The sequence below is a fragment of the Oncorhynchus mykiss genome, chromosome 19 (genome assembly GCF_013265735.2).
Source record: "Oncorhynchus mykiss isolate Arlee chromosome 19, USDA_OmykA_1.1, whole genome shotgun sequence".
NCBI lineage: Eukaryota > Metazoa > Chordata > Actinopteri > Salmoniformes > Salmonidae > Oncorhynchus > Oncorhynchus mykiss.
The window spans coordinates 58,220,307-58,242,789 of record NC_048583.1 but is presented as its reverse complement, the minus strand read 5'-3'; the positions used below and the strand labels follow the sequence as shown (position 1 = coordinate 58,242,789).

General features: G+C 45.3%; 1 protein-coding gene and 2 non-coding genes across 4 annotated transcripts in view; all 3 read right to left on the bottom strand.

Annotated features, from left to right (window-relative positions):
- Positions 1–22,483, bottom strand: part of dync1h1 (dynein, cytoplasmic 1, heavy chain 1) — a 55,727-nt gene that overhangs the window by 5,916 nt on the left and 27,328 nt on the right. The window contains exons 36-67 of one of the 2 annotated variants that reach the window (XM_036955170.1): positions 22,222–22,362; positions 21,022–21,255; positions 20,186–20,392; positions 19,665–19,786; positions 19,226–19,391; positions 18,382–18,545; positions 17,979–18,108; positions 17,495–17,628; positions 17,250–17,364; positions 16,667–16,828; positions 15,658–15,872; positions 14,437–14,641; positions 13,853–14,026; positions 13,534–13,653; positions 13,221–13,341; positions 11,749–11,944; positions 10,018–10,135; positions 9,487–9,702; positions 8,842–9,054; positions 8,167–8,294; positions 7,677–7,830; positions 7,048–7,345; positions 6,597–6,850; positions 6,243–6,377; positions 5,974–6,068; positions 5,618–5,792; positions 5,340–5,415; positions 4,936–5,096; positions 4,615–4,726; positions 4,316–4,500; positions 3,863–3,976; positions 2,181–2,351 (exon numbers count right to left, since the gene is read on the bottom strand). In XM_036955170.1, the coding sequence (XP_036811065.1) occupies positions 2,181–2,351; positions 3,863–3,976; positions 4,316–4,500; positions 4,615–4,726; positions 4,936–5,096; positions 5,340–5,415; positions 5,618–5,792; positions 5,974–6,068; positions 6,243–6,377; positions 6,597–6,850; positions 7,048–7,345; positions 7,677–7,830; positions 8,167–8,294; positions 8,842–9,054; positions 9,487–9,702; positions 10,018–10,135; positions 11,749–11,944; positions 13,221–13,341; positions 13,534–13,653; positions 13,853–14,026; positions 14,437–14,641; positions 15,658–15,872; positions 16,667–16,828; positions 17,250–17,364; positions 17,495–17,628; positions 17,979–18,108; positions 18,382–18,545; positions 19,226–19,391; positions 19,665–19,786; positions 20,186–20,392; positions 21,022–21,255; positions 22,222–22,362 (5,211 nt within the window). Of the gene's footprint in view, positions 1–2,180; positions 2,352–3,862; positions 3,977–4,315; positions 4,501–4,614; positions 4,727–4,935; positions 5,097–5,339; positions 5,416–5,617; positions 5,793–5,973; positions 6,069–6,242; positions 6,378–6,596; positions 6,851–7,047; positions 7,346–7,676; positions 7,831–8,166; positions 8,295–8,841; positions 9,055–9,486; positions 9,703–10,017; positions 10,136–11,142; positions 11,339–11,748; positions 11,945–13,220; positions 13,342–13,533; positions 13,654–13,852; positions 14,027–14,436; positions 14,642–15,657; positions 15,873–16,666; positions 16,829–17,249; positions 17,365–17,494; positions 17,629–17,978; positions 18,109–18,381; positions 18,546–19,225; positions 19,392–19,664; positions 19,787–20,185; positions 20,393–21,021; positions 21,256–22,221; positions 22,363–22,483 lie in introns of both variants that reach the window. The other variant, XM_036955171.1, reaches the window with a different exon arrangement.
- LOC118941558 lies at positions 6,470–6,541 on the bottom strand. The gene has a single exon (XR_005037855.1). It is a non-coding gene; the product is annotated as a small nucleolar RNA SNORD50 (small nucleolar RNA).
- LOC118941557 lies at positions 6,924–6,995 on the bottom strand. The gene has a single exon (XR_005037854.1). It is a non-coding gene; the product is annotated as a small nucleolar RNA SNORD50 (small nucleolar RNA).

The following is a 22,483-nucleotide window of genomic DNA, read 5'->3' as shown; positions in this document are numbered from 1 at the left end:
AGGCTGCTGTCAAGGCCAGTTTTATTTTGGCAGAAGAGATCGCTAAATCAGCCCGGCCATTTACGGAGGGGGATTTCATCAAAAACTGCATGATTAAAGTTTGTGACGAAGTTTGCCCAGAAAAAAGGCAACTCTTTTTAAATGTGAGTCTGAGCAGAAACACCATTGCCGAGAGAGTAGACCAGTTGTCCATCAATCTAAAAGAGCAGCTTGTGAAAAAGGGAAAAGATTTTATTGCATATTCCTTGGCTGTGGATGAGAGCACCGACATTTCTGACATTGCCCAGTTGTCAATTTTCATCCGCGGAGTGGACTCCAACCTAAGCGTGACAGAGGAGTTTTTGGCTTTACGTCCTATGCATGGCACAACTACGGGGCATGATTTGTATGAAGAGGTGTCAAGATGTGTAAATGAGATGGAGCTGCCTTGGGAAAAACTCGTGGGTTTGACAACCGACGGAGCACCTGCGATGTGTGGACACAGGAGCGGACTGGTGGCGAAGATACGGGAAAAGATGCAAGAGGAAAACGCGACAGGTGAGCTGACAGCTTATCATTGTATCATACACCAGGAAGCGTTGTGCGGTAAAGCCTTGAAAATGGAGCATGTAATGAGCATCATCACGCGCACAGTTAACTTTATCAGAGCCAAAGGTTTGAATCACCGCCAGTTCAAGGCATTTCTGACGGAGTTAGAAACGGAGCATGGTGATTTGCCTTATCACACAGAGGTGCGATGGCTAAGCCAGGGAAAGGTGCTTCAAAGATGTTTCGAGCTTCGTGAGGAGATTTGTCTGTTCTTGGACAGCAAAGGGAAAGACACAACACAACTCCGAGACGAAATGTTTCTGTGTGAAATGGCTTTTCTGTGTGACATTACGAGTCATCTGAATGCAATAAACTTGCAGCTGCAGGGTCGGGATCGTGTCATCTCTGATATGTACAGTACAGTGAAGGCATTTAAAACCAAACTGACTCTGTGGGAGACGCAGATGCGGAAAGAAAATTTGAGCCACTTTCCCAGCTGCCAGACCATGAAAGAGAAGCTCTCTACCAGTGCGTTCCCGAGCACACAGTTGGCTGATAAAATAGGTATGCTTGCCGCTGACTTTCGACGCCGATTTGCTGACTTTGAAGCACAAAAAAGCAGGTTGGAACTGCTCGGTAACCCATTTGCTGTTGACGTGGAAAGCTCACCACCAAACCTCCAAATGGAGTTGATTGACCTCCAATGCAATGATGCACTGAGGGCAAAATATGCGGCAGTGGGTGCTGCGGAGTTCGCCCGTTTCCTCCCCGGCACAATGCCCCAGCTGCGCATCCAGGCTGCTCAAACGTTGTCTATGTTTGGCAGCACATACCTGTGTGAACAACTTTTCTTTGATGAACCTGAACAAAACATCACACAGAAGTCGACTTACTGCTGAACACCTCCACTCAATTCTGAGGATTTCTTCAGCTCAGAGCCTTACCCCGAACATTGATGAACTTGTGGAAAAGATGGGACACCACCAAGTATCACCCTCAACCTCAAACAAGTGAACATTACTGTGCAATCACATATTTAGAGTTTTTACTCAGTTCAAGTTTAAAAGTTAAAATTTAATATTTGTTTTCACTGCATGTTACTTCTCCTTAAACAAAGTGTTGTTTTTGATTAATAGATTTTTGCACTTTATTTTTTTGTATTTCAATCCAATTATATTTTAAAAATATTTCAGTTGAGTGGATGATAGAAAATTGCTATTATTGTTTTTTCTTTGAAGTAAATTTAGCCCACTTTTGCTAAAATAGAAAATATAGTCTACTGATGGTGCCTTGAATACCGGTTTCTTTCATTTAATGTTCATGTTATGGGGATATTTATATAAAGGAAATTTGTCTTTTGTGTCTGTTGAAAATTAAAGATTACTGACAGAGCCATAAGAAAATATTGCTTTATTTATCTGATCATATTGTAATATATTTGTTAGGTTTTCAGTAGGTTCAATTAGGTTCACTAGACTATATGCGTCATTTAAAAATTTTTCAATGAACATTCGAACAGTCCGGCCCTCGTCTTGTAGCTGATTTTTTTATTTGGCCCTCCGTCCATTTGACTTTGACACCCCTGCTCTAATGCAAGAGACGTTCTGCATACAGAAAGAACCCAACGTAAGAGACAACAGCGTGTGACTGACCTTAGCGGTGTCGTCCAGCCAGGTGTCCACGGTGTCGCAGGCCGAGCGCAGGTCCGACTCTCCGAACTCGTACTTCTTGGACCAGCCCAGCGGGGCATAGCGCAGACGCTCCTGGATGACGGCGTGGAACCAGGCCAACAGGAAGTAGAGGCGGGCACGCTCGTTGGGTGCCTGCAGAGGATGACAGACAAGTAGAAGAGTTTGTTTTTATAGGGGCAATCTGAAGTTCAAACAAAGTAGCCACTCCACCAATGTTTTGGTAAATAGCTGAGGAATGGGTTTGGAGCTCTCAAATTCAGACAGAGCTATGCATGCAAGGACTGACCATCCACAATATTAAAATGATAGTTTTAACCATGTTGTTTCAAGGCGAGACAACGTTAGTTTTCAATTACATTGTTTACAAACAATGGAGTAAAACAAGCTTATATCTTGGGTTCTTGATGGGGTAGGACACTTAAACTAAGCTCAACAGGCCTTAGTTATATTCTTAAAGAACCTATGGGTATTTAATATAAAAAATATAATTAATTTAACCTGTTGAGTGTAGGGGGCAGTATTTTGATGTTTGGATGAAAAACGTACCCAAATGAAGCTGCCTATTTCTCAGGCCCAGAATATGCATATAATTGACAGATTAGGATAGAAAACACTAAAGTTTCCAAAACTGTCAAAATATTGTCTGTGAGTATAACAGAACTGATATTGCAGGTGAAAACCTGAGGAAAATTCAACCCGGAAGTGCTGTTTTTCCTGAAAGCTCTCTGTTTCATTGCCTGCCTTCGCTCCATTTAAAGGGATATCAACCAGATTCCTTTTCCTATGGCTTCCCCGTGGTGTGAACAGTCTAAACATCGTTTCAGGCTTTTATTTTGGAAAATGAGCGAGAAAGATCACATCTCGTCATTGTATGGCTGGGTGCCAGCAGCGTTTTGCATGCGCAACAGCTTGGAGCAGACATTACTTTCTCTCTCTCCTATTGAAGAAGCTACAGTCCCAGTTGTAATATTATCGATTATATATTGTAAAAACAACCTAAGGATTGATTATAAAAAACGTTTGACATGTTTCTACTAACTTTACGGATACTATTTGGAATTTTTGTCTGCGATGTCATGACCGCTCCAGGCCTGTGGATTTCTGAACATTTAAACGCGCCAACCAAATGGTGGCATTTTGGATATAAAAATTATCTTCATGGAACATGTATTGTGTAACTGGGAGTCTCGTGAGTGCAAAAATCCGAAGATCAAAGGTAAGCGATTCATTTTATTGCTTTTCTGACCAATCTACTTGGCTGCTAGCTGTTTGTAATGTTTTGTCTACTGAGAGAGATGTCCTTACATAAACGCTTGGTATGCTTTCTCCAGGTGGATTAACAAGCTAAGCTGTGTTTTGCTATATTGCACTTGTGATTTTTAGTAATTTAATTTGAATTTGGCGCTCTGCAATTCAGCGGATGTTGATAAACCCGCTAACGGGATGGGTGCATCAAGAAGTTAAAAGTCCCCCAAAAAATAGTCACAATTACAGATTGACCCTTTAATAGTCAAAGGTAAAAATAAATCATTCATCCAAGTTTACGGAGGAAGAAGGTATGAGACGAACAGAGGGGCAAAAAGTAACAGGAGAGAGAAAAGGAGCGAGAGAGTAATCAGTATTCATATAGTTGTGTTGGTCACCTTGCACATGCGAGCCACAGGGATGCTGCTGAAGGTCCTCAGCATGTTGGCCTTGACACCAGGAGGAGGTTCAAACACAAAGATACGTCCAGCACGCAGCAGGTTCACTGGCACCTGAGAGGAACAGAGAAAACGCATTTAGATCTCTCAACAGTCAAGACATTCATAACTGTGCCACTTGGCGAGAAAAAGCTTGAGGTTAACCAATCACAGTGATAAGTTATACTCCCAAGTAACAACGTGGATATTTTTTTAAATCACTGTTTTTAAAAACATTTTATTTTATTTGTTATTATCAACAATTGAGTGAGCTTGAACTTTCTTCAAAAACCCCTTTCTAGCACTTTCATTAAGTTTACTGTTATGTGTTTCTAGTCCTCAATACAGAGTAAAACACTGTCATACTCGCTATCTTGTTTATTTTTTCTAAGGAAGTTGAAAGTGGAATGTGACCTTGGGGTTGATCTCCATGGTGAGGAAGAGACGGAAGCTGGCGTGGGGCTGCATGGAGTGGAGCTTCTTCTCCAGCTGCATCAGCCAACCAGGAGCCAGGTGCACGTTCTCCAGCATCACCCACCTGCCGGACTTAACAGCGGTGTTGATGTCGCGGTCGGCCTTGTTGAAGCCCTCAGCAGAACCTGAGAGAGAAGAAGAGGAGGAACCAGGTTTCTAAGATGCCTGTAGATGTTTCATACTTCCTCCTGGGCTGTTTTCAAACTGAACTGACTAAAACCCTGCTGTAGGCTACCTACCAATGGAGATGGAGGTGATGTGTTTGTTTTCCTCAGCTGCCAGGTCCCGGACCAGGCCGCTGGCGTCGTACCCGGGTACGGAGCACATCAGAACAGGGGTACTGGGTTTCACCTAGGCGGGTAGGAGAACAAGTTTCATGAGGAGATGAGCGGTTGTAATACACAAATGGTACGTAGAACAGTGACCCTTAAACACAGTACAAATAACACACTATATCTGAGCTGATTTTCGATTCAGGGATGTCCAGACTTCTGTACCATAGATATGAAATGACGATGGTAGATTCTACGATGGTAGATTCTATTTCTATGCTCTGTTACCTCGCTCTCCACAATGTTGCCCAGGTCAAGGGGCTGCTCGATGATGGCCATGAAGGTGTCTCCCAGGACCTTAGATACAAAGATGTGGGCCATGGCCAGCATGCGGTCCGGACGGAAGGCTTGGATCAGGAGCAGCTGGTGCACTGCCTGACCGATGGAGGCTGTCGAGGACAGACAAAGTACATTTTTTACATGGACTACATTGCAGTCGGGACTGCACAGAATCCCCGTAGCACTCTACCACCACCACTGAACCACAAACTACCCATATTCTCTACATTCATTTTGTATTTTTAATGCAAATTCTATCAAGAGCATAATTGGGATCTCGACAATGCATAGCAGCCTCTGAACGTCATGGGTTTCTATGCTTCCCCCAAAGTAAATCGGATTGAAATACTCACTTGACTGTTTCTCCTCTGTCCACAGGTAGGGCACGGACAGCTCAGGGGAGTTGCTCTCAATCCACATGAAGAATTGCTGCAATGGTAAAAACAAAACATAAAAAAAAAACACGCCAACCTCGACGACAACTTAAATGTTCCTTTCTTACTCTTTTCTTCTAAAAAATAATTGTAATGCTCTTCTGCTTAAACAGTTTAGTAAAGAGTCAGTTTAACAAACGGTTTATTAAAGAGCTTCACATTGCTAAAGTCATTTTCTTCCCCCCCAAGTTTCTCACCTCATCAGCTTCCACCTTGGAGACCAGGTCCTTGAAGGCGGGGAGACGGCTGAGAATGATCATGGCCTCACACTGCTCCGTGGTCAGGCCCTTCACCTTGGGCACCGCTGTACCCTTCAGCACCATCTCCGCACCACGCAGGAAGTGCTGGAACTCCGCGTCGTAGGACGGCTCGCTGAGGGGCAACAGGAAATGGTTATCAATGACATGCAGGGGCAACGCCACACTGTCCACACTAGTATACCTCTTAGAATGCATCCTCAATACATTGTGGTAGTGTAGATTTTGGAACTGAACCATGGACCTTATCCTTCACATTATAACCTGGAATGTGTAGAAAGTTCAAAGTTCAATACCTTGTCATGCCTTTCAGGTTGATCCTGGCTAAGAGCATGGCGAAGGTGATGTGATCCTGGTTACACATGCCTCTGGCCACTCTGTTGAACGCCCCCTGAAAACGAGAAAATGGGATTGGTGATTTTGCACTAGAAAACCTCTAAACAAAAACCCATAAACTTAATCCTTGAAGAAAAAACTCCAGCTCTAGATGTTCTAGAAGGTGTTCTAGATGTGAGGTTTTTTTAGACATTCTAGGTTCTAGTGGGTGTTTGAGATGTGCGCTTACCTGAAAGAGGTCCTTGGTGATGTGGGTGAGGCGCTGAGTGTGGTCGCTAACACTCTTGAGGTTAGCGTTCTCGTACAGCACCGTGTGGTAGATATCCAGGAAGAAGTGCAGCGAGTACTGGTACAGGAAGTGCATCTGGAGACGGACAGGTACAGTACTTTTTGGTTCACTACTAGAAGGTTTTTAAGAGGGTCATCACCATAGAAACAGAACTAGAAGAGACTTGCATATCAGAAGTCAGATCCGTATAAGAGTTTCATTCACATGAACTCAGGCTTGGGATATATTCATCATTTAATGCAAGACGCTGTCTGCACAAGGGATAATCTTTATAAGAGATAGCAGTGTGTGTACCTGGTTCAGGGCCTCCATGGTGAAGTAGATAGAGCTGCAGGCCGAAGAGAGGGACAGGTACTGCTGCGACACCGCCTCCACCTCAGCCATCACAATGTCAGTCTCCTCCACCTTCCTGGTCACCTCCGCCGCCTCCTTCTTCAGGTTCTCCAGGGTGGTGATGATGGTGTCGTCGTCCAGGATACGACCCTTGACCTCGTTCAGGGCCTGCAGCAGGGACTTCTCCAGTTGGCGCAGACGCACCTGGAACTCACCTGGTGGAGGGAGGGAGGGTTAATGGATAAAATAGGACTAAGAGTAGAGAGTAGATACTTTCGTGTGCATTGCATATCAGCAGTCAGATCCGTATGCGAGTTTCATTCACATGAAATCAGGTTCTGGATAGATTCATCATCTAAATGCAAGAGACTGTCGGCACACGGAACGAGAGTTGCGCAAGCAAGCGTCTCACCTTGCAGTTTGAGGAGGTCGGAACGCTTCTCGTCCACGTCGGGCCTCTCAGCCTTCAGCACCTCGTTGAGACACTGGCTCTGCAGACTGCTGCGTGTCACTGTGAAGTTGACAAAGGTCACACGAGAACACAGGTCTGGAGGGAACTCCACTGTGGGGTCGCGTGTGGAGAGGAAGATGACGAAGGATGGCGACAAGTCAATGTCCTGGTCGCCAAGGGTGATGAGCACGCGTCCGCCGGTCCTGCGCACCTCTCTGTTGAGCACCGGGTTCAGGATGGGGTCGTAGCTCTCTACATCCTGGGGGAGACATTGTTACATATTACCATTAGTTACATGGAAGCTAAATGGTTTTATCCAAATGAACCAAGGTTGGCTAGCCCAACAGTAATCTTGGAACCCAGAACCAAACGTTGCATTCGCTAGCTAGCTACTGGACCTAACATTTACGTTAAAGCTTATGTTAAATATAGTAACAATGTTACCAGTCTCAAGGGAGATTATATTTTGCGGCAGAAGCAGAGTACTACCTCCCAATGTATTCAGATGAATAGCATGTGTTACTAGCATGCTATTATAGAGGTACACATGGTCTGGAACATGCTGGATCGACCTAGAAGTCTGTTCTGACCTGCACAAGCAGAGGGTTTCCGAAACGCAGGGCGCTCTCCAGGTTCTTCCGGAAGGCGTCGTCCAGGAAGCTGGTCCTGGTGATCTTGCGGTCCTTGTACTCGTTCATGATGAACTCTGTGGCCTGGCCGGACGGGTCGATGATCAGTGGATACCTGGGAAAGGTTTCATTTTTTTGATGTATTAGAATCTCATTTAGCCCAAAGAAACGGACAGCTTTCCAGAAGTCTTAAAAAAATAATTTTAAAAAGTCTATCCATCACACTCTTGGATGCACCGTGGAACTAGGATAGGCATTCGTTATACAAACATTTCCATGGTAAAGTGTTGTATCTTCTGACAGGATCCACAGCGAAGTGTTTAGCTTTCTATAGAGGTTTATGATAGAACTATCATCCTCTACCACTCTGTGTTGGTCATTTAGAACACTTCCAACTCCTAGACGTGGAAAAAAAAGTGGATGATATTGTGAATCGGATGGACACACTCACCTGTTGAACCTCTTGAGCATGATGGCGTTCTCGGTGCAGAGGTCGTCCGCCGGGAGGGAGTTAGCCTGCCAGCGCAGCCTCTCGTCCGCATTGGACAGGTACTCAGTCCTGGCGATGTCCGTACGGAACTAGTGGGAGAGACAGATCTGCTTAGCCATACAAAATGGGAGTCTAGAACATTACATAGAATAAGGCCTTGAGTTGCCAGAGTAGGCGTAAAAGTCTACGTTTCGAACTTGGGTTGTCCATGCGACTTAAAACAGTTAGCCGTCTGAACTAAAGCCTAGGAAATAGCCGTGGGAGCCAACCCAATTCTCCACATCTCCGGCAAGGTCATTTATCATTAAGGCCAGTATTTTTAATCCTCATCATCCCTCATTTGAAATGGAAAAACTCATGACCCCTCCCCTACTCATGATGTCAACGAAAGCCTAGTGCTGAGAACTACCCCCATTACATGAGCCACTGAACAACCCACCCCCCCAGTACCCGGATGTTAGCCTGCTGCAGGTGACCTACCCCCCCCCAGTACCTGGATGTTAGCCTGCTGCAGGTGACCTACACCCCCCCCCCAGTACCTGGATGTTAGCCTGCTGCAGGTGACCTACACCCCCCCCCCCAGTACCTGGATGTTAGCCTGCTGCAGGTGACCTACACCCCCCCCCCCCCCAGTACCTGGATGTTAGCCTGCTGCAGATGGTGCGACCAGGTAGTGAAGAGGTTCTGCCTCATCTGCTGCTCGAAGTAGCCCGCGTAAGCGATGAAGGCTGCGGACAGCAGGCAGTCCCCGGCGATGGTAGCCATCTGGTTCTTGAACGTCTCGCTGGACTTCTCCCAGCGCTCGCTCTCGGCAGACAGGCTCTTGAGCAGGGCTGTGCTGCGGTTCACCTGCACTCACAGAAGACGGTCAAGGTCGGATTTAACAATGAGAACAACGATGGATTGGATTGATACAGGGCTTTTCCACCTAGTCTTCAATTGCATTGGAATGGAGTTTTAAACTGAAGACTCATCCCATTGGGCAACATTCTATTGTCAAGTCTAGGGCATTGACTTACAGAATGTTCATAGTTGAGATGCCACGCCTTTTTCTTTGAAAAAACACTATTTGCTCAAACGTATTTCCTAAATCTCTTGCTAATTCTTAAGGTTATGGAAAAATGGTAGGTGACCTACACCCCCGCCCCCAGTACCTGGATGTTAGCCTGCTGCAGGTGACCTACACCCCCGCCCCCAGTACCTGGATGTTAGCCTGCTGCTAATTCCTAAGGTTATGGAGATGGTGAAATGGTTGTTTTATGGGTGGATGGACTTCCCTACCTTCGCCTCGACGGCGGCCAGATCTGCCTTAATGGCCTGGGCCTCAGAGATGAGCACGGCGTACTCCTCCTTGTAACGGGCGATGCTGGACTCCAGGTCGTGAATCATTTGCTCCACCTCCTCTGCCTTGGACTTGTTGTCCATGGCATCGTCCTCCAGCTTCTGCAGCTCGTTCCTCAGCGGCTCCACGCGCTTCAACATGTCAGCGTAGTTCAACTAGAAGAGGGGGAAGAGATGGGTCAATATAATTGCAGGCTATAACTGCAGGTTATAAGTAAGGTACAGATTATTATAATTTTTTTACACACATGGTAAGGAAGAATTTACTCCTGGCACTCAGACATTACATGAATCTCAAATACTTCCTCTCCAAATGCATTGGAAGATCCAAGAATCCTCCTCTATGACATTCTCCTCCAATGTGTTTTGAGAGGGAGACGAGGAGAGAGGATGCAAGGAATCGAGGAAAGACTTTAGATTCACCCTTGAACCGTTCCCATTATAAAGGTCAGTGGGTGGTGGTTTCCTTACCTGAGCGATGGCCCATTTGACCATGGGGCCACAGGCCAGGGAGGCCCTGTTGACCATCTCGTAGTTGAAGTTGGGATTGGACATGTAATTCTTCTTCATCTTCTCACGGATTGACTCACTGCATTTACAATAGAGGTCACAGGGTTAGGACAGAGCAACAGGCAATTGTATAAAAATGTCAAATGAATTAAATTGAAAGCAGGGTATTCAGAAATGATTATGATGAAATTATGTACGAAGGGGGTGGCGTGCAAGGAAGCAAACATTTAAAAAAAGCCTTTTGGTTGTTACAGCTTTTAAAGAGAAATTTCACCAAAATATGACTTGGATCGTGTCTGAAACGCTTCTAGCACAGTGAGAAGTGTTTCACACATATTTGACCACAAAGGCAGCAGGTCTGGGTTTCACGTGCCGAACGATACACCCGATGACAACATCCGGTGTATTGATGTGATGGATGAGATCTAAAAAGGCATTTCACGAAGCCTCCATGTTATACCGACCACACCATACATCTGGGTGTAGATATGGTTGTCTTTGTTTGACAGAGCCATTAGACGTCTTTTCAGCAATGCTCCTATTGGCCGATTCACTGAAAGACTACAGCTTGGTGTGGAGTGGCGCTTCCTGCTCTGGCCCCGTCGTGCATCGTGCATTCGCTATGAATGCCGGAGTGGTGGTACACTTGGAGCAGACGAATACACAGGAAGTTTGATTCTACCGGTGAAATGAAAATGCACTTGTTGTAGCTTGTACTGGGGATATTTTTGATGGATAGATGACATAGTGGGTAGTAATGACTGACAGAGCTAGGGTGAAATTCCCCTTCAACTGGAAAATTGCATTCTATTTAGTATGAATCATTTTGAAATGTTTCATCCAAATGGATACAGATCGTAGTGACTGATTTCAGACTGTTTTTCTACCAACTACGGTCAGAAAACATATCTAGCCAACTGCTGGACATGCTAACTTGATTCAAAGATTAGTCTACTATCAATAAATCAGTACATTACTCTTCTGATTTCTCAAGACAACCACTTGGCAATTAACAATAATACAGTGAATCACAACTGCGTGAGGAAGATTGCGATCAGAGTAATATAAAACGGATAAGCACAGTACCTCATGTCCTCTGAGACAAAGTTGACTATGTTGGTGATGAAATTGTCCCTGACAATAACTTGTCTGATCTTTTTCCAGTCATTAGTCTCCTCGCCCAGCAGTAAGCAGATAGACTCTAAGGCCAGCTTAACCGTGGGAGGGGGGTTGGTCATGGCACGCACTTCAACAAGATGGTGACGCTTAATAGAGCTGACGGCTGGGGAGGGATGATGGGGGGAGGGAAAAAGAGGGGGGGGCCACTCTTTAGGAACCATGCAGGACAGAAGGGGTGGGAGGAGGGGGGTTTGACAGCAGCAGGGTTGGAAGAGGGGGGCAAAGGGACTGTGTTTCAGGGCAGAGGTGTTTAGGTATTTGAACTCCATTGAGGAAAGAGGCCATTTTGGATCTCTTAAAACTTGCTAGCAGGAATGCGTCTTGCTCTAGATTTCACTGCAGAAGTGCCAAAACATGTCGGCAGTTCAAACCAAACCGCTCTGTAATTGGTTCAATCAAATGTCAAATCACACAACTCCTCTCTGCCATTGATCAATCACAGACACCCCTTCCCTCGGTCACGCAAACCCCACCGCCGCAATCTTCCCCCTCCAACAAAACACTCATGGTCACCTGATCTCATCGGCAGAAAAGTTAACAATGGTGGGGATGAAGTTCTCCCTCATTATGATGGAGCGGATCTGCTTCCAGTCTGTGGTGCTCTCCCCCAGGAGCAGGCAGATGGACTCCAGGGCCAGCTTGACCGCCCCCGGTGGGTTGGCCATGGAACGCACCTCCACCAGATGCTGCTTCTTAATGGACTTAACGGCTAACCCCGGCCAGAGGAGGGGGGGGGGGCACAAGAGGACGGAGGGGAGAATCAACAGCAAAGAGGGAAAGTGAGAAGAAAAGCAGAGAAGTTAGATTAAGAAGAGAGATATCCATCTCGTACCGGGAGACCGCGGGAGAGAGGACAATAAAGAACTTGGAAAGAAAAAGAAATCTGCTCAAAAAGAGCAATGTTGTTTCTATCAGCTGGGCATCTCATAATGTAAATGTGTTGTTTCTATCAGTTGGGCATCTCATAATGTAAATGTGTTGTTTCTATCAGCTGGGCATCTCATAATGTAAATGTGTTGTTTCTATCAGCTGGGCATCTCATAATGTAAACGTGTTGTTTCTATCAGCTGGGCATCTCATAATGTAAACGTGTTGTTTCTATCAGCTGGGCATCTCATAATGTAAATGTGTTGTTTCTATCAGTTGGGCATCTCATAATGTAAATGTGTTGTTTCTATCAGCTGGGCATCTCATAATGCAAATGTGTTGTTTCTATCAGCTGGGCATCTCATAATGTAAATGTGTTGTTTCTATCAGCTGGGCATCTCATAATGTAAACGTGTTGTTTCTATCAGCTGGGCATCTCATAATGTAAACGTGTTGTTTCTATCAGCTGGGCATCTCAATGTAAACGTGTTGTTTCTATCAGCTGGGCACCTCATAATGTAAACGTGTTGTTTCTATCAGCTGGGCATCTCATAATGTAAACGTGTTGTTTCTATCAGCTGGGCATCTCATAATGTAAACGTGTTGTTTCTATCAGCTGGGCATCTCATAATGTAAACGTGTTGTTTCTATCAGCTGGGCATCTCATAATGTAAACGTGTTGTTTCTATCAGTTGGGCATCTCATAATGTAAACGTGTTGTTTCTATCAGCTGGGCATCTCATAATGTAAACGTGTTGTTTCTATCAGCTGGGCATCTCATAATGTAAACTTGTTGTTTCTATCAGCTGGGCATCTCATAATGTAAACTTGTTGTTTCTATCAGCTGGGCATCTCATAATGTAAACTTGTTGTTTCTATCAGCTGGGCATCTCATAATGTAAACGTGTTGTTTCTATCAGCTGGGCATTTCATAATGTAAACTTGGGGATGTAATCATTCAACAGCAGCAGTGACATTGTGATTATGAACGCTCCCAAAACAACACTGCTTGTTAAATAGATCAGCCTGCCTCTAAGCTGATTTTGCAACAATGTCTAAAGCAGTCATCAGAAGTGTAAGGAAATTAAATACAAAATAAAACAGAAAGGGAGACGTACCATTCTGGGCCTCAATAACAGCGGGCTCCACCTGATCCAGGTCTACCTTGACACTCAGCTGTTTGTCTTTGATCTTCTCCTGTTGCTTGTACACAGACTCCTGGATTTCCTGACTCATCACCTAGAAATCCCAATGGAAAACACACAGGTCTAATACAACCACCATCTACTTCCACAGAAGTTAGTATACAGCAGAGATCTGAAAGTCCCAGCCCGGGAGCCACATCAGGACCTGATCTGCTTATTTCTTGGCCCAGAGGGACGGTATTGTCAGACCACTGGTATACAGTGAAATAGTTCCTCTCTCTCTTACCTTCTTCTTCTCTGCCTCCTGCTGGTCCTTGACCATCTTTTTCAGCTTGTCGTTGGCATCCGCGTTCTTCACCTCCAGCTCCTGGCTCTTGATCCTCAGGTCGTGACGCAGCTCCTCCACCTATGGGTGAAGATCAAGATACAGACTGTGGTGACAAACAACTCGAACGGACAATAAAAATCCAAACAGATCTACCATAATCTTGAAACACTGAGCCAAATTGTACGTCTGCAAGCTAGCTAGCTAGCTAGCTAGCTAGCTCTATCCACGTCTTAAGTTAATGTTTGTCAGGAAAGACCATTATGGAAGGAAGCGTCACCTGGTCCACGGTCTCCTTAATTTTCCTCAGGCCCACGTTGAGATGCATCTGCTGCTCCTCCAGCTCGCTGCGCTTCTCGTTGAACAGGTCGGCGTAGTGGTTGATGAAGTCCAGGTAGTGGCGCGGGGTGATAGCCATGGTGCGCCCGCCACGCTTGGACAGCCGGCTGTTAGCCTGAGGAGGAAGAACGCCATCGTAAGCAAACGTGAGTACCATTTTACCGTCATATGATCGACAGACCTGGTTTAAAATGTTGTCCCAGTCCCAAATCGTACCTCTAAGCCCACTTGTGGAGATCTGAGAGGAATTGACAGGTATAATCAAGTAGTTTCACTATATTGCTTACACCAATCAAATCCTCTCAGATCTCCACAAGTGCATAGGCCTGGTATTTCTATTATTTCAAATACTTTAAGGGTTTGTTTGAGCCTGCCTGGAGTGCCAGAAGGGCCGTGTTTTTGCACTTTTGGGACTATTCCATTGGTTCCATTGCACTAGGCGAGCTCAGCTGAGGTATTTGAAAAAATAATTAAAAAACAAACACAATTTGAACCCAGGTCTGATTACCAAAGCGTGAGTCTTACCTGGTGCAGTGTCTGGTGGACAAACACGCAGCCGTTGACGATGGCCTCGCGGTGAGATGGTGGCTGGGGCAGCTTGTCGTACACCACCGGCATGTAGTCAGGCACCTTGTAGTTGGGTTTCTCCAGGTCCAGTTTGATGGTGAACTCTTTGCCCACTTGGTAGAGGGCCTCAGTTGACCAGTCTCCAAACCAATTCAACACACACCTGTGGAAGGGAAGGGAGAAAGAGTTATGAGAGTCCAACACAGATACTGCAGTGGAAGGCTACAATCATGACAGATCTGAAAACGACTGGGGGGGGGGGGGTGGTGGTGAGTGCATTGTGTCTTGTCTATCCAAATGGGATCCCAAAGTATCAATTCAACGAAAAAAAAAATATGTTTTTTTCTAAGACTTCCGAATCAGCCACTACTCGGGACCAGTGACAGTGTGCAAACCTGTTCAATGGAAATATTTGAGTGGGTTTAGAGTCAGCTACTAAGGTAATACCAGCGCCACGGTACTGTCGGCTGGGCATAACATTAGCACCTGCCAAATGCGGTAGATTTAGGTATAGGCAGGTAAGAAGGTGTATTTCATCAGCCACATAGGTGGGTGGTCAATTTGCAGGGCTCTACAGAGAGAGCGTTACATTTGCAAATAAACATTTAGTACAAAAAGTCAAGTAGGAGCACATTTGCTAGTTGTGATTTATAAATGTTGCAGTAGCTGTTTTTCTGCTGTTTCACAGCTGCTAATCGCACAAAGAAATATAAAATCTATATCCCACCTCACGCAGTAACAAGGCCTGGCTGGGGAGCTTTGTGCTGATAAGAGTCATTTTTGGAGGCTCTGAGTGATAGCGAAGGAGATGCGGGGTCTACTAGTCAGATCCAAAATCATGGCCACGTGACATGACTAGAGTGGCCCCGTTACCACGGTAACCTCCCGCCCTTAAAGTGGCAGCTGAATATTTTGTCTCATCTGATATTTTTGTTAATAAAAATTTAACGAAATTGAGCAATTTATCACATTACTTCTTACAAATACATTTTTTTGCGTTAGAATCATTAAGCACGGTCATCTGTTTTTTATGTTTGTTAATTATGACAAAACATTTCGGCTGGTAAAAAAAAATCTAAGTGGCTGGTAGATTTTTTCCATCTACCTGCCACAGTGGTTGGTGGAACAAAAAGTAAATTTTAGGACTTGACTGCAGGTGTGGATATAGGAGGCCCCCACCTGTTGAAGAGGGCAGGGGAGGTGGCGGCGCGGTCCTTCAGGCCCTCAGATGAGGGGTTCATGGTGAAGACCACATGTAGGTTTCTGATGACCTGGCTGGTAAACCACTTGTAGAGCTCCTCATGCGTGTCCAGCATCATACCCTCCTTCTGGGCGCCCTCCTTACACTGGGTCATCAGGGCGGCGTACTCGTCACCCTCAAACAGACCTGGCACCTGGGCAGGGACACATGTTAGAGAATATACACACACACAAAAAGTATGTGGACATAGTGCATTTGGCTATTTCAGCCACACCCATTGCTGTCTGGTGTATAAAATTGAGCACACCGCCATGCAATCTCCATAAACAAACATTGGCAGTAGAATGACCTTACTGAAGAGTTCAGAGTGACTTTCAACTAGGCACCGTCATAGGATGCCACCTTTCCAACAAATCAAGTCATCAAATTTCTGCCCTGCTAGAGCATGAAACACATTTGGGATGAATTGGAAACCCGACTGAAAGCCAGAACTTATCGCCCGACCTCACTAATGCTCGTGGCTGAATGGAAGCAAGTCCCTGCAGCAATGTTCCAACATCTAGTGGAAAGCCTTGTCAGAAGAGTGAAGGCTGTTATAGCAGCAACAAGGGGACCAACTCCATATTTATGACCATGACTTTGGAATGGGATGATGGACGAGCAGGTGTCCACATACCTTTGGTCATGTATATAGGAACTTGAGGGTATGGTATTTCCTAACAACAAGTTTCTCAATAGCAGTATCCAACAAGTTTCTCAATAGCAGTATCTAGGTAGGAACCAATGGAAGAGGCGACAAGGGATCTGTTTAAAGTGACTACCTTCTCCTTGTCCCTTCTGCTCTGAGCTGACAAGATAGGTAAAAAGCAATATGATCTTGATTTGGCCTTCACCCCATCCTGTCTCTTCAACGTCAGTGCAGACAGAGGAACGGAGACTGTTCTATTTTTGAGTATTAAAGTGTAAGCTTGGGTTGGCGGTCTCTACCTCTCCGTTGGCCAGCAGGGTGTTCATGCGCTCCAGGAAGCCAGAGTCCAGGACGTTGGACTCGTCCATGATGAAGGCGATCTTCTCGTTCTTGCAGCCGGAGCGACGCAGCACCGTCCGCAGGTCCTCGTCAAAGTCGTCTCCCGTGTATCTCCTGTGGACCTGGACACAGACATCACAATGCAGTCAGCACCTCATTCAACCACTCAACGCATTAGAACCTACATATCGACTTGTTCCATTTTTACATTGACTTGTTTATTGTTTACTCCATGTGGAACTGTGTTGTTGTCTGTTCATACTGCTATGCTTTATCTTGGCCGGGTCGCAGTTGTAAATGAGAACTTGTTCTCAACTAGCCTACCTGGTTATATAAAGGTGAAATAAAAAAAAATAATAAAACATCCAATGGATTCCACAGACCTAAAAAAATAATAACTTCTGAAACACTACTTTTCCCACCCATAATATTTTGTTGTATTGTGTCGAGATGACGATTCAGATAGCTTTAAAAATGGTAATTAAAAAAGGAACAGAGTTAGATTTACAGTTAGCCATTACCACAGGACTTTTCTTTACTAACCTTGATCTGATAGACACTCAGGCCGTTCATCCAGGCCACAAAACGAGACAGGGTGGTCTTTCCTGCTCCACTGACTCCAATCAGGAGGAGATGACCCTGGGGTTGTCGGAAGATTCTGGAAAAGGACAATAATTGGCCGTTTTCAACAGTGTCAAGTAAGGAGTCATATAAAAAAAACTAAAGTGTATCCACGTGCTAAATTTCACAATGTTGAAGCAGAGAAGTATTTTGTTTTTTTAATTTACCGGTCGATTCGGAGGACATGGTCCAGAACCTCGTTGAAGAGCACCAGGGGCACGTCCAGCTCCTCCTCGTAGAAGACCCTCAGACGGGCCTTGACGTAGTCTCGCAGCTCCTCCTGTTCCACTGGGATATAATCCTGAGGATGGGGACAGACAGCCATTAACACAAAAACATCTTTCATTCAACCGACACAAGCCATGATTGTCAATTTCTTGGCTCTACATTCACAGTGGGTAATGTCTATATGGTAGTTGGTATGGTAGGTGATGCTGCAACATATGCTGATACACAGAATTAAACAGAACCATGTTATATTGCATCTCAAATCAAAATCACATTTTATTGGTCGCATACACATGTTTAGCAGATGTTAATGCAGGTTTAGCGAAAGGGACAGTGCAGTGATATATATATATAAAAAATTACTTATATTGCGTCTGTATAAACAGAAGCGTATTATATTGCTACTATGGGCAGGAAGCTCACCTTAGAGAGCCAGTTGCTGTAGAGGATAGGCCTGTTGAGGGCCTTTTCACGGTCAATGTTGGGGAAGTGCTTGAGGGCCACCATGTCAATGTTTTCGTCTGTCCAGCGCCTCTCCTCATCCTCCACCAATCTGTGCACGGGAGAGAATAGTTTTAACAGGTCAGTCAGGACCTTAGACAACAACATTGAATCTCTTTGCATACTTTTAAACTCAATCAGGTCACACAATAAAGAAAACTCAGGGTTTTCCAGGTTACAGCCTGGAACAAGCACCTGGTGTTATTCCCGGCAAGGGAAAACTCCAAGCCATATTAATAACGCTAAACAATCTTTCCCCCAAAGACTCTACTAGGCTACTTTGGGGGAGTCTGTGTGTTCAGTCCTTAGGGAAGTAGCCGCACACCTGTCCTGGAAGAGGCGCAGGGCCTCATGGGCCCAGATGCGGATGAGACCCTCCACAGGGAGTGTCTCCAGGGGCCGCAGGGCCTCGAAGATGCCCCTCACCCAGCGGGACATCTCACGGGGAGAGTAGATGTAGTGGGGCTGGGTGTCTTGGGTGAAGCGTTCCTGTAGTGGACAGAGGGACATGCTCCATGAGGACAAAAAGGTCAGTTCCCCTACAGCACATCCAGTCTACCCTGGTCCCAGATCAGTTTGTGACGTTATATATATATATATATAAAATAAAAAATAGCCACTCAGTCAGGGTCTCAACTTACTGTTTAGAGTCAGAATAGTAGAATACACCATTTTAAAATTTGATTTTGCATCAGCAGTTTTTCTCTGGTTTTGTCAGTCACTGACAGGTAACCATTTTTAGATGAGCATGTTGGTCTACGCCAGCCATCTAAACTAATTGTCGTCGAATACGGACCGGGCACGCGCCCAGGGGCCCTGACCTCCAGGGGGCCCCCATTGATCTTGTTAGTCAGTCAGATATCAAAATAACATGGCGTAAGTCATGGCAAAACTCAAAATACTACTGTAAATACTTCTGCTACTGTAAATACCTCTACTACTGCAGATAACTGTAAATACCTCTACTACTGTAGATACCTCTACTACTGCAGATAACTGTAAATACCTCTACTACTGTAGATACCTCTACTACTGCAGATAACTGTAAATACCTCTACTACTGTAGATACTTCTACTACTGCAGATAACTGTAAATACCTCTACTACTGCAGATAACTGTAAATACCTCTACTACTTTATCCGTCTAGGTTTGATATGTAAGCTCTTACCTGAGACATGGTGTAGAACTCCACCATGGCGGCGGTGAGTGGCTCAGCGAAGGTACGCAGCGAGGGGATGAGACGCAGCATGGCCCGGTTGAAGGTGCCGTAGATCTGAGTGAGGGAGGCGGGGCCGGGGTAGTCCACGTACACCACTGGCACGTGGCGCAGGAACCTGGAATAAAAAATAAAAATACCAACAGTTACCCATCATTCAAAACCGACCAGGGTCGTATTCATTAGGCACCAAACGGTAGAAAACTGACTGAAAACGGGTAGGGGACTACTTCACCTATACAAAAAAACACTCCTTTTCCCGTTTCAAAACGTTTTGCTAGAGTTTGTCACATCGCTCCCTCGCTGTGTGCCATGTGAGTCGCTACTACTAAACAAGACCTAGGAAAAAGCTACATGGTCTCAAAATGGACATAGGTCATGTTGACAGTACCTGTGGGTGAGGGGCTTCCTGCCGGGGTCGGTGGGGGGGTTACAGGCTCCCACAAACTGGATCCTCTCCAGCTTGACCCAGGTCTGGTCTGAGGTACGGTAGAAGCCTCCATGCTCCACCATCTGCAGGGGAAAACACCAGAGGAAGGTGAGCTAATGCTCTCGCAGGAACTCAGCATAACATAGGCCTTAGTGCAGGGGTAGGAAACCCTGTTCCTGGAGTGCTGCAGGCAACACACCTGATCAACAGATAATTGATAAATTCAGTGATTTCCTAAATTCAACACAGGTCGGTTAAATAAAAAATAAAAAACATGAAGTGCCTGCGGTCCAGGACCAGGGTTGCCCATCCTTGCCTTTAACTTCAGAACACACCGGCCCATTCTCAAATGGCATCCTTCCTGGTCTCCTTTACTTCAGTACCACTGGTAGGTAGAAAGGCCATTGAGGAAGCAGTCATGTTAAACCTATTGAGACACAGCCAGTACGTGTGTATGTATGTACACGCCGAAACCGCCTCACCTGTCTGAGGAAGGAGATGACCCTCTGGGTACCATATTTGTCCATGTCAGGCAAGTTGATCTCATCACAAAAGAGCACCAGCCACTTGCCCAGCTGCACGGGGGCCAGGACCACACCGTTGGGCGTGCGACGGTACTCGCAGTAGTGATCGAAGGTCTTTAGCAGGAGCTCCGGGGTGGTGGCACTGGAGAAGTTCAGACCCACAACCTGGGAGCAGAGGTGAAAGGGTTAATTTAGGCAGGAAGACCTATTATTCATTTGAAAGACTCATTGGCACACTTGAAGATGTAGCCTCTGGTCCAATGTCCACACTAGCATACTTATTGTCGAATTAGCAATGTATTGGGTTTTGCATTCCAAGTGGTATGCATTCTAAGTGGACATTGGAAGCTGACCTAAGTCCATCTCTATGGTGACCAGCTGAAGGGGTGCGCCTGCTTTTGTTCCAATTCAGCACAACAACAAAAAAATATGCATACTACCGTGTTCCGAGTGTATTCTCAGAGGACGTTCTTGCACGGAGAACGCATAAAACATTACATTGATTTTAAATACATTGTGTAATTATTTTTTTTACGCGTTTGCCTCTTATTTCTTTGCATACTTCCAGTTGAAACCCACAACGATGCATGAGTGAAAATACGTACAAAGAGAGTACGCATTTGATAACTGAACTCATACTTTGATTTGGACTCTTACTCCGACCCTCGAGTGCTCAGAGCACGGTAGTATGCATTTTGAGAATCACCCCACGACAGTTTAGACTACAATTGAAACCCACAGGTCTAGCGCCATCTAAACCCAGTAAACAGCGTTCCTGATGGGACCACACTTACCTCCATGTCAGGCAGAGCTCGGAGGGCGCTGAACAAGGTCATGGTTTTACCCGAGCCGGGCGGGCCGCAGAGGACCAGGGGCTTGTGCTCAGCCAGCCAGGTGTAGAGCAGGGCTTCGTGGCGCACCGTGTCCAGGGTGGGTACCACAACATCCGGGCTAGCCACCTTGTGGGTCTCCACTTCGATCTGTGGCACCTTGCCCTGCCAAGACTGCCACTCGCCGGAGATGGTGACCTGACAGGAACAAAAACAATGAGGGTTGTGGTAAAATTCTAGGGACAAGAAGTTTTCCTAGTTAGCTCATATGGTCAGGAAAACAGGAAAAACTCAGGGCTCCTGTCAGGGTCTAACACGCGCCACATGCTGATACATTTTGGCATCGGCGGGTAAAAATTATATTCCACCAGCCACGTTAGCGGGTGGTCGGGGCTCCACAGTGCAAGTATTTCACTAGTCAAGTATGATCACATTTATAGTAATATCAATGCTGCAGTAGCAGTCTTAAAAGTATTTGTCGTTTTGTTTCATAGCTGGTAAATGAAATCGCAACAAAGAACTATGACTCCTCACACTGCCTCGCTTGTGAAGAGCTGAGTGAAAGATTCATTTTTAGAATGAAAAATCTACTGAAGTGAGACTTTGTCCTTGTGTTTCCCAGCTGTTTACATCGTTTGTTCACAAGCTAGGATGTTTTTCTATTTTTGAGTTTCAACAGAATCTCACGGGCACAAACATGACTTGTTACGTTACCACGGTAACCCCCTGCCCTTAAAGGGGCAGGTGAACATTTGTCTCATCTGTGATATTTTGGTTAAAATACTCAAGGTCACAAAAAAAAAGAAATTAAACATATCACACTACTTCTAACTAGTAATACATATGTTTTAGAAACATTACAAAGCATCCTCATCCATTTTTGTTTTGTTGGTGTAATTTTAGTGCCATTTTTTTTTTAATACATTTGTCTGGTAAAAAACATGGCTGGTAGATTTTTTTTATATACCTGCCAGTGGTTGGTGGACCAAAAAGTTGATTGATTTAAAATTGAAAGTTAATGTTATGCCCTGGCTCCAGTTCTACCACAGGATAGGACAAACAATTTAAATAAATAACCTTTTGAATTTTAATGAGAGTTAAATGGGTGAGCCACTTTGTTATTCAGCTTGATGATCTGAGATTCAAGAGCACGTCCATTCCTACCTCGTAGTCGATGATGGGCACGTTGGGCGCCGAAGGCAGGGGCACAGTGGTGATGCGGCGGATATATTCACCCAGCTCGCCACGTATCTTCAGCCGGCCGTCGCCTGAGAAGGACCACAGCACGGCGTAGATCAAGTACCTCTGTGGACACAAACGGCAGAAATATGGTTTAACATTTATAAAACCCATTCATTATTTTTTCTAATATATTTATTGTACAAAAATCAAGTTCACAATTAGTGCAGCATTGTTACAAACCCAT